This window comes from Peromyscus californicus, unplaced genomic scaffold (genome assembly GCF_007827085.1).
Source record: "Peromyscus californicus insignis strain IS unplaced genomic scaffold, ASM782708v3 Scaffold_22__1_contigs__length_63687245, whole genome shotgun sequence".
NCBI lineage: Eukaryota > Metazoa > Chordata > Mammalia > Rodentia > Cricetidae > Peromyscus > Peromyscus californicus.
In genome coordinates, this window is record NW_026294525.1 from 8,803,753 (window position 1) to 8,818,795 (window position 15,043).

The 15,043-nt window shown below is 45.6% G+C and overlaps 1 protein-coding gene across 1 annotated transcript in view; it reads right to left on the reverse strand.

Annotated features, from left to right (window-relative positions):
- Positions 1-15,043, reverse strand: part of LOC128118323 (acetyl-CoA acetyltransferase, cytosolic) — a 19,186-nt gene continuing 4,143 nt past the window's right edge. The window contains exons 3-9 of the mRNA XM_052750864.1: positions 14,116-14,297; positions 10,648-10,765; positions 7,062-7,205; positions 5,627-5,749; positions 4,498-4,652; positions 1,369-1,479; positions 1-1,006 (exon numbers count right to left, since the gene is read on the reverse strand). Of these exons, the coding sequence (XP_052606824.1) occupies positions 836-1,006; positions 1,369-1,479; positions 4,498-4,652; positions 5,627-5,749; positions 7,062-7,205; positions 10,648-10,765; positions 14,116-14,297 (1,004 nt within the window). The 3' untranslated portion in view covers positions 1-835. The remainder of the gene's footprint in view (positions 1,007-1,368; positions 1,480-4,497; positions 4,653-5,626; positions 5,750-7,061; positions 7,206-10,647; positions 10,766-14,115; positions 14,298-15,043) is intronic.

Here is a 15,043-nt window from a genome sequence, read left to right on the forward strand (position 1 = left end):
TATGGGAGGAAAGAGTTTATTTGGCTCACAATTCCAGGTTACAGTCCATCATTAGGGGAAGTCAAGGCAGGAATTTAGAGCAGGTAACATCCTATCCAGTCAAGAGCAGAGAGAAACAAATACATCAAAACTACCTGCTGCTCACTTTTCTACTCCCAGAGGTACACTTGTTAGAACTCCCAGTCTTCTGGGCTAGAATAGCTGGAACACTCCACATCAGCGTGGAAGAGGTCATTGAATCAGATTTTCACCATTACAGGATTGGTCTTGATTTGATTAATGGGAAGCCACGAGACAACAAGCAAGCAGGAGTTTTTGAACCAACCATAGTTAAAGTGAAGAGCCTGAAGTTTGCAACAGAAGCTGCAATCACCATTCTTCGAATGGGTCATTTTGGGGGCTAGGCATGATGGTTTTAATCCCAGTACTCAGGAGACAGAGGCAGGTGGATCTCTGGGAGTGCAAAGCCAGCCTGATCTACAAAGCAATCTCCAGGCTACGTGGTGAGGTCCTGTTTCAAAAACAAACAAAAAAAAAAAACAAAACCAAAACAAACAAAGTCAATGATCTGATAAAATTGCACCCAGAAAGCAAAGACGATAAACATGGAAGTTATGAAAATGCCGTTCACTCTGGAGCCCTTGATGACTGATTGGATCTCCCTTTTATTTATAGCAGTGTCAGGTGCAATGTCTTAGCCTTGGGTGACTCACATTAAAGTTCAGCAAGCTGTCCACCTGGGTTCCTGTCCTCACTTTGGTCCTCTGATTTCACCTACTATCTAGTGTTTCACTGATTTAATAAGAACATTCAAGGCTGATGGCTGTCAGGCAGGTCATCCTCTCTGAACACACATTGCTATCCCCATCCCACCCCCAATGCACAGGGCTGCCACACCACGTGTCCCGCCCATTCTCTCAAGGCTGTGTAACAAGGTCACTAGAATCCTACAGCCAGATGCTCCCAGAGGATGGCCCAAGGCAATGGCTCCTCCATCGATGTTGACCTAGAGGAAAGGAGAGGATCTTAAGTCAGTCTTGTGTGGACACAGGCTAACACCCCCAGTCTTATCTTTCTCCTCTCAGTGTTAATGCTAGCAAACCACCCTTTCAAACTCAACTTTCATGTAAATACTGCCTGTGACACCTCTGACCCCTTGTTTCTAGAATGTCCTGTTCATTGTGAACTAACATACTCAGTTCTTTGCTGTGAAAAGCAACAAACAAGTCAACTGAACCTTAACTAGTATTTGTTCATCTCTTGCCAAGGTGACCTGCCCTGGGAAATAACCTCATTTGTTGCTTTTTACAACCTTAAACATGGATTGTGCAAGTTCACTGGCAAACCACACAACTTCTTGTTAGTTACCTTCTCGGGGTTTAATCCAAGTTCTTTGGCTATGGCAACAGACACCGCTGCAAAGGCTTCATTGATTTCAAACACATCAACATCCTCCAGGGACCAGCCTGCTTTTGCAACCTACAGGAAAGACGAACCAAAATCAGATCATTCATTACTAACATAAAGGTCTATACATGAAGTGCTGGAGAGATGGTTCAGTGGTTAAGAATACTTGCTGCTCTATCATGAGCATGAGACTTCAGATCCCAGCACTCATGTTGGGTGGCTCACAAATCTCTGTAACTCCAGCTCTATGGCATCACATGCCCTCTTGTGGCCTCGATGGGCACCTGCATGCTCACACACACACAATAATTCAAAACGAAGAAAAGATATGCCTGATATATGTAATATACCCCTCAAAGATACACTTCTTAGGAAACTGCCTATACAGCTAGATGTGCCATGGTGGCTTTGGTCTATAAACCAAGGGCTGAAGAGGCTGCAGTCAGCCTGTATAATGAACCCACCTGCAACCAAGGTCAGTATGGATTGTATAGACGAGCCCTGAGTGAAGCTGACTCCACTCAGACAGTGGATGAGGTGCTCTAGGGTGATGTGGTCACACACCTGTAATTTCAGCACCTCAGGAGCTCAGCAGGACAATGTCTAACTTAATACAGAGCAAGGCCCAGCCTCAAAACCAAAAGGATGTACTCTAAAACACTCCTTAATGTAGAAAGTCTAAACTGCCCTAAATATGAAACAAATAGCGTCTGTTATATGCAGGTGATACAGCACACTTGAATCTGACTTAAAAAAAAAAGTCTAGGGGCTGAGAGATGGCTCAGCAGCAGATGCTCTTCCAGAAGAGCCATGTTTGGTTCCCACACTCACACGGTGGCTCGTAATAAAGGTTGTAACTCCAGTCCTAAGGGATCCAACACCTCCACTGGCACAAGCGGTTTGTAGACATATATACAAGCAGAACACCCATGCACATAAAGTAAAACTAAAATAAAAAAATGATCTGGGGCTGGAGAAAATGGTCCAATGGGTAAAGTACAAATGTCCTGACATCAATCCCCAGAACCTAGATTGGAAAAACAAAGTATGCTGGGTGATGGTGGCACACACCTTTAATCCCAATGCTCGGGAAACAGAGGCAGGTGGATCTCTGTGAGTTCCAGAACAGCCAGAGCTACACAGAGAAAGCCTGTCTCAAAAAATCAAAACAACAACAAAAACTCCATGAGGCATGGTGAGGCACCTGTGACCACACTGCTGGGAAGGCTGAGATGGGCAGATCTCTGGGGCCAGACAGCCACCTAGCCTGCTTGGAAAATTCCAGGCTAGTGTGAGACTTTGTCTCAAAAATGCAGGGGAAGGATACAGTGCGTGGTCTCAATGATGATAGTCCTTACTCTGGAGTTCTCCAGGTCCCACAAATATAAGACAAGAACAACTCCTGCAAGTTGTTCTGACTTCCACACATGCACCAGGCCTACACACACACATACACACACACACCCCAACCAGCAGGTCATACACACACATACACACACACCCCCCAACCAGCAGGTCATACACACACATACACACACACCCTGGACCAGCAGGTCACTCTTCTTCAGTGACAGGGTCCTAGATCTGGTGACCGGGAGGTAAGAAGACAGGAAAGCTGAGGCCAGGATGTTCTGCACAAGCTATGTCTTATGCTAAGCAAGCTTTCTAAGAAGCACCTTACCTACAGTTTCTCGGGTGAAATGGGACAACGGAACAAAGTCAGCAGGAAGCAGGCAACGCTGCCCACGGGGAGCACAGGGATCTCACGTGCCACAGACTGAGCGAGCACACAGTGGCCTTGGGACTAATAGTTCTAGTTTCTTCATGGGGGAAAACAGGTTTCCAGGAACTGAATCCTTAACTCCTTCAAGGTCTTGACTCCAGCTCCAAACTGGATCTTGCCACATCTGTCCCTGGGCAAGGACACAAAACTAGCTTCCCTTTGTCCTATCAACTGGGCATCTGAGAAGCCTTGGATTGGCCTGGCTCTACACACACACACACACACACACACACACACACACACACACACACACACACAAATAAATGTAGTTTTTAAAAAATATATTTAAAAATGTTTATTTTGTGATGAGTGTTTTGCCTGTATGTATGTAAGTACAGCACATACATGCTTGGTGCCTGTGGGTTTTAGAAGAGGGCCTGAGATCCCCAGGGACTAGAGTTACAAATGGTTGTGAACTTCCACATGGGTGCTGAAAATTGAACCCAGGTCCCCTGGAAGAGCAGCCAGTGCCCTTAATCACTAAGCCATCTCTCAAAACTTCAAGTATATAGGTTGGTTTTGTGGGTTTTTTTTTGTTTTTTCTTTTTCTTTTTTCTTTGGATTTTTGAGACAGGGTTTCTCTGTGTAGCTTTGCGTCTTTCCTAGAACTCACTCTGTAGCCCAGGCTGGCCTCGAACTCACAGAGATCCGCCTGCCTCTGCCTCCCAAGATTAAAGGCGTGCACCACTACTACTGCCCGGCGTTTTTTTGTTTTTCAAGACAGGGTTTCTCTGTGTAGCCCTGGCTGTCCTGGAACTCCCTCTGTAGCCCAGACTGGCTTCTAACTCAGAGATCCACCTACCTCTGCCTCCCAAGTGCTGGGATTAAAGGCGTGCGCCACCTCTGCCTGGTTTCTTTTTTTTTAAGATGGAACAATGTGTCCTCTACCTTCACACAAACCCCAAGACACAAGAGCATACACAAATATGTGACCCAAATGTTAGGGAGAGAACTAAATTCACTTCAGGCCTGGGAATTACAATGTTTTCCTAAAGGCAAATAAGCTGGTAGAAGTAACAAAATCAAGCCCGTCCTTTCACGTCAGAGTGGAAAGGGGATGGAGAGGTTGAAGAAGAGCTTGTGCAGAGCTGCAGTTAGCAGCCCCAGAGCATCACCCAAGCCAAGGATGAGGTCTGCAAAGATGAGGCAGACACATGTGCAGGAGCTGGGAGGGAGAGGCTGAAGGTTGAGGAGTCCAAGGTTGTTCAAAGTTGTCCTGAGCACACAGTAGGATTGAAGGCAGCTGGGCTACACAGAACTCTGCCACAAACCAACAAACACAAACAAAAGGCTAGAGTAAGACTCACAGCTTGCTTGATGGCTGGAATTGGTCCTGCTCCCATAATGGAAGGCTCCACACCAGCCTGTGACCAGGAAACTATTCTTGCTAAAGGTCTCAGCATTCGACTCTCGGCTTCTGTCTTCTTCATAAGAACCACAGCAGCGGCACCATCATTTATCCCTGTAAACAAGTGACCTGGTTTGTACAGTGCTCTTTAACCCCAGGTATATACCCAAGGCCACTTTTTCTACCTGAAACCATTAAGCTACAGACAAGTTAGCAAAGCCCTTTGCTGTGATTCATCAGACTTTACAGTGTCCTCAGAAATGGTCAAGGTCACTGTGGTGGTGCATGCCTTTAGTCCCAGCCCTTGGGAGACAAAGGCAGGCAGACCTCTGTAAGTTTGAGGCCAGCCTGGTCTACAGAGCTAGTTCCAGGGCAGTCAGGGCTATACAGAGAAACTCTGTCTCGAAAAACCAAAAAAAAAAAAAAAAAAAAGATGGTAAAGTCTAGAATATGATACTGACCACACAACATTACAAGAGTCTCTTAAAGCACTGGGGAGGGAGATGGAAGGAGACTAAAGAAACAAGCCTAGGGCTCATTCACAGATACTGGGAACTTTCTGGAACTGGAAAAGTAGGAAGAAAAATAAACTCTGAAGTTTTTTTTTTTTCCTTTTGAGACAGGCTCTCTCTAGCCTTGGCTGGCCTAGAACTCCCTATGTGTACCAGGCTGGTTTCAACCTCACAGAACTCTGGTGCAGTGCAGGGATTAAAGGAGTGCCTCACCATGCCTGGCAACTTCAGTTTCCCCCTCCCCCAGACAGGGTTTCTCTGTGTAGCCCTGGCTGTCCTGGAACTCAATCTGTAGACCAGGTTGGCTTCAAACTAACAGAGTACTGGGATTAAAGGTGTGCACCACCATCGCCCAGACAACTTCATAGTTTCAATTTTATTCTTTTCATTTGTATGTTTAATCTAGATGTCAAGAAAGCAAATCACTTAAGTATAGATTAAATAGCCAGGCATATAGAAACTGTAAGCTTTGCCCTTAAACCCAGCTTTAGGAATCATTTTGTGTAGAAAGACATATTCACTTGGTAGACCTCACCAGAGTTGGCACTTTCCCTCAGTGCCCTTCAGAAATCGAACCTGATGCATTAGCTGGGGTAACGGTTCCCGTCCCATCAGTAAGAAAGTAAGGTTTTAGCTTGCCCATGGCTTCCATGTTACTCCCATGGCGAGGAAACTCATCAATTTTCACTTCAGTAAGACCTGAAAAAAGTAAAACCAGTTACCTGGGATGAGGACAGAGAAGGCAGAGAGCTGGGATTGGGGATGTCTCAGAAACAAGAGGATTCATATTGGGTAGAAAGGTTTATTAGCATTTACCCACTTCCATTCCAGTAGGAATTACTAGAATTATTACATGCTACCCCATGAGAACTCTTCATGAGACAGTCTGGCTGTGTTCCAAATCCACAGGCCTTCCTAAGGACAGAGGTATTTGTATTGTATGTACATGGGTTTGTGATTGCATTGAGCTGGCTAAAACTGAGTGAGACAATCCACCCTCTGTTGAGCTGGGCATGGATGTCAGTTACTGATAAGGGCACTGTCTGCAGATTCTGCTTTAGAGCATGGACAGTGTCCTAACATGATGCTTAAGGAGCTGAGAGACTGTTTCACCTTTAAGAGTGCTTGCTGCTCAATCATCATGACCAGAATTTGCACCTACCTCCAGCAGCTCAAAAGTACCTATAACTCCAGCTCCTAGGGATCCAAGGCCTTCAAACAGCCTCCAAGTGTATCCATACACATATGTGTGCATATACTCACAGACATAGGCACAAACTTGAAAATAAGGTAAAATAAATCTTTTTAAAAAAGTGCTCCCTTCAGAATGTGAATGTAAGACAACACAAGATCAACTCTGCAGAATAGAAGCCATTCCTGAGAGGTCTGGAAAGCTGCTGTCTCCTGACAACTACAAACTGATGCTCCACTTCTCATGGAACCCACTGGACATACACCGCAGCTGTGGACAGTTTGAAGATGACAGTTTTCCACTGACCATATCCCGTGTAGACAGCATTTTCCATCCAGGTGTAGTGGCTCACCTGTAATCTCAGCAATCAGCAGGCAGAAGCAGGAGGATCACCCACCAGTTGGAGGCCAGCCTGGTCTACAGAGTGAGCTCTAGGCCATCTAGGGTTACACAGTAGGACCATGTCTCAAAGCAACAACATGCAGGGCAGTAGTGGTGCACACCTTTGATCTCAGCACTCAGGAGGGAGAAGCAGGCAGATCTCTGTGAGGTCAAGGCCAGCCTGGTCTACAGAGTGAGTTCCAGGATCGCCAAGGCAATGCAGAGAAATCTTTTCTTGAAAAGCTAACCAACCAACCAAACAAACAAAGCAAACAACAACAATAACACATCATCATCTGCTTGCTCACATTCAGATGTATAAAGCCTACAGTTTGACAACTTGTAAAGACCAGTTCACAAACGGCCCTACGTACCATCCTTGCAGGCGTTATTGATGCCTGCAAACAGGCTCATGTTTACTGTGCTCTCCACACTCACCTTTTCTGGAAGACACCAACACTGGCACAATCTCCTTGTCAAAGTGGCCAGCTTTCTGTGCACGCTCTGCCCTGTTCTGGGACAGAACTGCAGCCTGATCCTGGGCTTCTCTACTCACTTGCCATTTTTTGGCTACGTTTTCAGCTGAGGAGGAGAAAAGGCAAAAACAGCATATTGGTGAGCTGGGTTTCGGTAGCTCAAGTTACTCACATTTAAGCCTCTTTCCCTCTCTATGTCTGCAAACTTCCAGAAATCTGTATCCAGGTTTACCATTGATACTTTTACCTCATTTACTTAGCATTCCCTACATGAACCTTCCGGGAAGTATAAGTCCATAGGTTTTCCCTCTGTGGAGAACTCACAGGATAACACGTTTGCTGCCAAGCATGATGACTTGAGTTTGACCTTTGATGAACATGGTGGAGGGAGGGAACTATAGCAGGTTTTCTCTCATTTTTGTTAAAAAAAAAATTAAATCAGAAAATTCAACATTAATACCATTTCGTGGCTCATCTTCAAACTTTACCTTTTGTCATAATAAGACTTAACAATAAACCAGCTTGCTGGGTATGACAGCACACAGTGAGGCAGCAGGATCTCTGAGTTTCATGCCATTGCACTGCTTAGGATCTGGTGCTCTTCACTATAAATCTCTTTAGATCTTCATACTTTCTGTGCTCCTTAGGTTTGATATTGGTGTTTTATTTTGTGAAGATTTATTTATTTTATGTGTGTGTGTCTGTATGTAAACATGTGTGCAGCTGCCTGAGGAGGTCAGAACACAGCATCAGATGTCTGGAACCGAGCCTCCTGCATGGGTGCTGGGGACTGAACTCTGGTCCTCTGTAAGTGCAGCAAGCACTTTTTTTTTTTTTTAAAGATTCATTTATTTATTATGTATACAGTGTTCTGCCTGCATGTGTGCCTGTAGGCCAGCAGAGGGCACCAGATCTCAGATCTCATTACGAAGCCATTGTGAGCCACCACATGGTTGCTGGGAATTGAACTCAGGACCTCTGGAAGAATAGCCAGTCAGTGTGCTCTTCACTACTGAGCCACCTCTCCAGCCCTCTAGCAAGCACTTCTGACACTGAGCCATCTAACCCGGGGCTAGATATTTCCGAAGACCAGGGCCCCTCTCTTCCATCACATTGTCTTGTGTTTCCTCACTGAATAACGGCTTGTCCGCACGGGTGATAATCAGTTTATCTTGGTTATGGACAATCAGTTATGCTTGGTGCCCTTGGAGAGGAACTTTCTACATTTTTGTTTGTTTGTTTTTTCTGGATAGAGCCTGGGACTGCACATGCTAAACAAGTGCTCCAACAGGAACTCTGCCTCTAGCTTCAGGATCTAAATTTTTATGATCATCTTGGTAATGTTTAGGCAGGTAGTCTGAGTATCACTTGAGAAACTGGCTAAGATCCAGGTAAGAGCTATAGGACCTCCCGTGGTCTGTGGTGCTCTTTAGCTCTCTGTGCTGTTGTTCTCATGGAGCAAAAAAGCCTTGAGTCCCTGTGGGACACATCCTCAAGACCTCCCTGAATTCCCACACACTGTCTCCTGTGCTTACGCTTAGCCGTTTCCCATTACCCTCTTCATATGACTGATACTTACTTCTCATGGAACCTCAGCCATTGCTGCAGCTTTTGAACAAGCTGCTTCACTTCCCAGGGTTTATTTATCTCACGGTCAAATGTTACTTCTGTTATACAGTAAAGGTATTGATTTTCTAATTGCTTCATCTGTCAACATAGGACACAAGGACCGAGACCAGTGGTTCTCAACCTTCCTAATGCTGAGACCCTTTACCGTTCTTCATGTTGTGGTGACTCCCAACCACAAAATTATTTTTGTTTCTACCTCATAACTAAGTTTGCTAACTATCATGAATCGTGATGTAAATATCTGATATGCAGATGGTTAGGCTACCCCTGAGAAAAGGTCTTTCAATCACCTTCTTGGTAATTGAAAAGATTGATAACTGCTGACCTAGACACATGACTAACAATACAATTGTGTTACCAGAAGAACTAGTTTATCTGCTAGTCCTTCTCTTACAAGCCAGTATTTGTGGGCTCTGCTTTCTTATTTGATGAAATGAAGGGATTGGTCCAGAAGAATCATAACATTCTTCGACACCAAGGATCTACAAGTAGAGAGTATCAATTTTCTCCTTTCAGTTCCTTGAAGAGAAAATGTGTGTACAATTCTAAATCCATAGGGAAAGCTCTGTCTGTGAGGAGGAGCACACTGAGGAGAGTGGACACTTCACAGTGGCCTCTATGCTGCTGAGCTTCCTAAGGATGTGGTTTTGACCATCAGCTTCCTGGGCAGGATGAACATTTTGGAATATAGTTTTCTTTTAAATACTTTTTTTAATTAATTAATTTATTGAATTTTATGCTTGAGTGTTTTATATGCATGCTTGGTGCCCTTGGATCCCGTGAAATCACATTGTGGAAGGTAGGAATTGAACATGGGTCCTCTACAAGAGCAATAAGTGCTTTTAACTGCTGAGCCATCTCTCTAGCCCCTGAACTAGAGCTTTCATGCCTATAAATAATAGTCATGTTTTTAAGTCTTTTTTTGCTTGTTTTAGACAGGATCTAAATGTGGTGTATGCCTGGCTAACCTAAAAACTCACAGAGTACTGTGGAGATGAGACTGGTTTAAAACTCACAGAGATCTGTCTGTCATTGCCTCTCAGGTGCTGGGGCTAAAGTTGTGTGCCTCAGTGCCCAACTAAGTTCTTTAAAAAATTTTTTTGATTTAGGTGTATGTGTATGGGGCTGAACTAGCTTATGTGCACCATGTACATGCAGTACTTGTGGCGGCCAGAAGGCACAGGATCCCCTGGAACTGGAGTTACAGATGGCTATAAGCCACTTGATGTGGGTGCTGGGAACCAAACTCAGATCCTTAGCAACAAGGCCAGTACTCTTGACCACTGATCCATCATCAGCGGTCAAGATAACAGTCATCTTTCAACTGGTAGCTCAGCTATGGCATTAGCAAAATGTGCCTTTTAGGAAGCCACTTGCTGCCCGTTCAGGTTCCTAACTTAATTTTCTATTACTGTCTCACCTTTTGCTCTTATGACCTTAAAATCAGGTGAAAATCTGTCGTCTTGCTTTCCTGTTTTTCTTCAATCCTATGTCATCTGTGGCTGTTTTGTATTGGTATCTGCCCTCTGCCAGTGAAATGTGGGTCATGCTTTCAGCAGGCACTACAGGGAACGGGAACGTTAAGGATAGAATGAGTGAGCTACATACATTGGGAAGATATGACCTCTCACCTTGCCTGTGTGTAAGGTCTAACCACCAAAGTTCTACTCTGATCAATGACATCTACAGCTGTGACGAGCTCTCCAGAATCAAGTCAAAAGCAGACCACAGGGACACCTCGGGAAGCTCCATGAGGATCCAACACCACGAATATCCCAGGACTCTCTGTGAGCTTCGGTATGTCTCAGCTTCCTCACTAAAACACATGTTGGGCACTATGGTAACCACAAGCCTCACTGTCACATGCTCTTGTCAACCACTTTCTTTAAAGCCGGTGTGTGCAGCCACATCAGCCTCACCTGTAATGCCCATGTGGTAGTTGTGAAACGCATCTGTGAGACCATCACAGAGGATGCTGTCAGCCAGCGGCATCTCCCCCATCTTGACTCCTGCTCTCAGGTGAGCCAAGTGAGGGGCCTGGAGACAGGAAATAAGAACAGGTTAGACTTGGTTGTCATCAACCCTCTCCTTAGGATCCCACTCAGACTCAGAATGGTCTGCACAGTGCTTCCTCCCTCTTCATTTACCCATCAAGCCCTTCTCCCCACTACCTGCTTCCCCAGGTCAGGGCCTGAAACCTCTTGGCATTAGCAGACAATCCCACCTGCCTTCTCTTAGCAATCTATTCCTCTGTAACTTGCCCGTTTCTCTCTCAAACCTGTCCATTCTGTGTCTTCATTCCTGATGGTTTCATTTTTTTCCTTCTAGAGAAGTAAGCATTACCTAAGGAGATGGCATAAAAACCAGAATCATGTACCTACTTTAAAAAATGTTGTGTGGGTGTGTGCCTGAATGACTTTATGGGTACCACGTGAGTGCACACCAAAGAGACCAGAGGGTATTGGACGCCCTGCTGGACTATGGGCAGATGTAAGGCCCCTGACATGGATGATAGGAACTGAATTTGGGTCCTCTGCAAGAATAGTACAAGCCCTTCACTACTGTTCATTGCTCCAGCACATCCAATATCTATTCTGATAGGAGACAGAATAGCCATAGGGAGAATACTCAGGTTGCAACATGAACTGAGAGGAGGGTTTTCGAGAAGTTATTCTTAACTTCCAGCATTTCAAAAGCAGCCAGCATACAATGGAAAGGGTAATAATGGGCAAGGAGTCAACAGAGGTGAATCAAAGTACAACGATATCTAAGAACGAAAATGACATAATTAAACCCATAATATGATATGCTTATTGTTTTTAAGAAGCAAAGAAGTAAAAGCCATACATTTAGGGGGCAGCTCTGGACATCAGTGTTCCCACTAACAGCACTGACGCCATGTTGGCTTGTGTGACCACACACAGCAGCCCTAGGTGCAGGCCTGCACTTTACTACATCCAACCAGAAGGACTCCATTCACTTTGTGACCTTTGCTCTTCTCCTGAGCTCTGCAGTTGCTGAGCTCACTGATCTCTGACCAGTGGCTCCAAGGTCAGACCTGGAGATGCCTCCACAAGAAGGTACTGTTCCACTGCAGGGCCAGCTTGAAGGACAGCACTGGGTGACCCAGACCTGAATGGCAAGCCTCCTGGACAGGACAGCTCCCTGTGATCCCCGGCCATGTTCTTTCCTTTGGTTTTTGAGGTGAGGTCTGGCTGTGTGATCTAGGCTGGTCTTGAGTTTCTGGGCTCACGAGCTTCTCAGCCTCCTGAACAGCAGGGACTGGGCATGCTTCACCATGGGTGGCTTTTACATGTCCTACCCTCTAGAAGATCAACAAGGTCTGGTTCCTGGGGTCCCTCCTGATCAAGGGCCATGACAAGAAGGTTAGGGGGCAACATGTGACTCGACTCTTCCTCACAGAGGGAAAGCAAGTCCAAAACAAGCTAGCCTATCTCCTGTTTCCCTCTGGTCAGGCCTGAAGTGGTAGGGATCTGTCCTGCTGAGGCTCCTTGTGCTCTGTGTGCAAATCATGGTCTTGATTATTTGTGTGTGGACTGTTCTGAGCTCTGGCTCCAGGTCAAAAGGAGAAAGAACACTGCCTAGGGATGTGCTGTACCCTGGGCTGATGAGCTGTATCTAGGAGCAGGCTGCTCGAGGTGCACAGAATCCTACCTGACTTGTTGAGTTCAGTTGCCCTAATACTTTCAGCTGTGGGCCATTCAATCGAGTATGAGCTAGGTATTTTAAACAGCACAGCTCATCAGTTCCACTGTCCCACTCTGTTCAAAGAACATTTAGATTCATCTCTCCAAAAAAAGGTAGTGCAGGCATTGGTGTGGGCAGTGAGAGGTGGATTTCTGTGATTTTGAGGCCAACCTGGAATACATGGGGAGTTCCAGGCCAGTCCAAGCTACACAGGACCCTGTCTAAATTCTGGGGGCTGGGGAAGTGGCAAGGTGGTGCACACCTTTGATCCCTACACTCAGGAAGCAGAGACAAGTATCTGAGTTTGAGGCTAGCCTGGTCTACAGAGCAGGTTACAGCATAGCCACGGTTACCCAGAGAACCTGTCTTGAAAAACCAACAAATAAATAAGTGAAACCAAAAGGGGAGAAAAAAAAAGAAAAAGAAAGCAAGGCAGTGTCAGTGAGATGGCTCAGTCATACAGGCACTGGCACCAAGGCTGATGACCCGAGTTCAATCCCCACAACCCACCTGGGGGAAGGAGAGAACCTACCCCAGCAGTTGTCCTGACTCCACCTGGTGTGGGGGCATGTGCCCACTTCCCAGTAATATGGGTGAGAAATGTGTTGTATTTACTATCATTTCTCTTTTGAGATTAAAGGTGTGCCCCACCACACCCAGCCTCTATTATTATTATTATTATTTTGTTAGAAGAGGAGAATGGCAGTAATGCATGATGGGAAACAGTCTCCTATGGAAATGAAAAATGTGACAATATTTCAAGTAGAAAATCTGGGGACCTAACCAAGATTTTGACATAACCAAGCAGTTGCTCCTTTGTTGAACTATCTAATTTTTATTCTTTGATAATAAGTAGAGGAGTTGAATTATGAATCTGGATGATTCAGGTGGCCTTCATGACCTTTGTAAGGATGACACCTCAGAAGTTAGTCAATGGCCTGTGAAATATCTTTTTAGTGTTCTCAAGATGAATTTCCTGTAATAGACCCGTTTATTAACTTTTTGAGCATGATAAAAAGGAGCTTTTAAACTTTTAAAGTTGTAAAGAAGACAGCTCTTAAAAAAAGCTTTGGCCAGGTGGTAGTGGCTCATGCCTTTCATCCCAGCATTCCGGAAGCAGAGGCAGGAGGATCTCTGAGTTCAGGACAGCCTGATCTAGAGTGAGATCCAGGGTAGCCAGGGCTACATAAAGAAACCCTGTTTCAAAAAATCAAAATAAATAAAGGAAGGAAGGAAAGGAGAGAGAGAGAAAGTTAAGTTTTGGATACTTGGAAAATATCCAAAAATTTAAAAAGATTTTTCTGGGCACAGTGGCATATGTTTGTAATCTCAGCACTCAGGAGGCAGAGCTGGAGAGGCAAGCACTTAAGGCTAGCTTAGACTACACAGCAAGTACTAGGCTAGCCTCGGCTACATAGTAAGCAGGGACAGCAACAACTAATCTTGTGGGTTCCTTTCAGAAAACACTGTATGCTTCTGGAACAACAGCTTAGAAAAGTTATCCTCTGCCTCCTCCACTGCCTGGCTGACAGGCTGTTCTTCACATAGGATTTCTCATGCAACCTGGAGAACAGTGAACATTCATTCAGGCAGGGGTCCAGGCTGAGTGGCTTTCTGTGCTCCTCAGCAGGACATGCACCGTGGCTGAGGAGGAGGAGGATGGGCACCTCGGCACTTACCTTGCTCATGTTCTCCATGCCTCCTGCAACCACAATGCTGGAGTCGCCTATGGCTATGGACTGGGCTGCAAGGCACACGGCTTTGAGGCCTGAGCCACAGATCATCTGGCAGCTCCATGCTGGAACCGAGTAGGGGATCCCTGCCCCCACACTGGCCTGTCGAGTAGGATTCTGCCCACAACCTGGAACAGGGAACATGGGAGCCTTTAAGCCATCAGGAGAAAGGTAAACATCGGGGACAAGTGAGGGCTGAGTCAAGGAGATGGCCTGCCACTTCCCATGCCTTCAGGCCAGCTCAGTTCTCCAGCAGCACAGATGCATGTCTCCCTCTCTGCCTGCCACTCTAGACCTGGGACAGAGGGCACCCTTGTGCAACTCCTCCACAAGCAAGTTCCCAACACCTTGGGACGGAACCTCGAGACCTTCCTCTCTAGAGAGGGCCAGATTTTCCCTCCTGGTCGGGAAGACACGTAGTTAAGACCAAGGGTAACAGCCAGCTAGTTCTGCTGCCTGTAAGCACAAGGCGTAATTCAGACTTGTAGAACATTTCTCTCCCAGAGGCTAGGCATACGACACTCAGAACAAAAATGGGGTTTACTTAAAGTGAAATTCTGTGCATAAAAGCTGTGTAGAAGCCGGGCGGTGGTGGCGCACGCCATTAATCCCAGCACTCGGGAGGCAGAGGCAGGAGGATCTCTGTGAGTTGGAGGCCAGCCTGGTCTACAAAGTGAATTCCAGGAAAGGTGCAAAACTACACAGAGAAATCCTGTCTCGAAAAACCAAAAAAAAAAAAAAAAAAAAAAAAAAAAAGCTGTGTAGAAAATCATGCTGGTATGGTAACTCACCTATAATCCCAGCATTTTGTCACTTGAAGCAGAATGTTCACAATTAATTTGAGGCTAGTCTGGGGACATATTAAGTTTTGGAC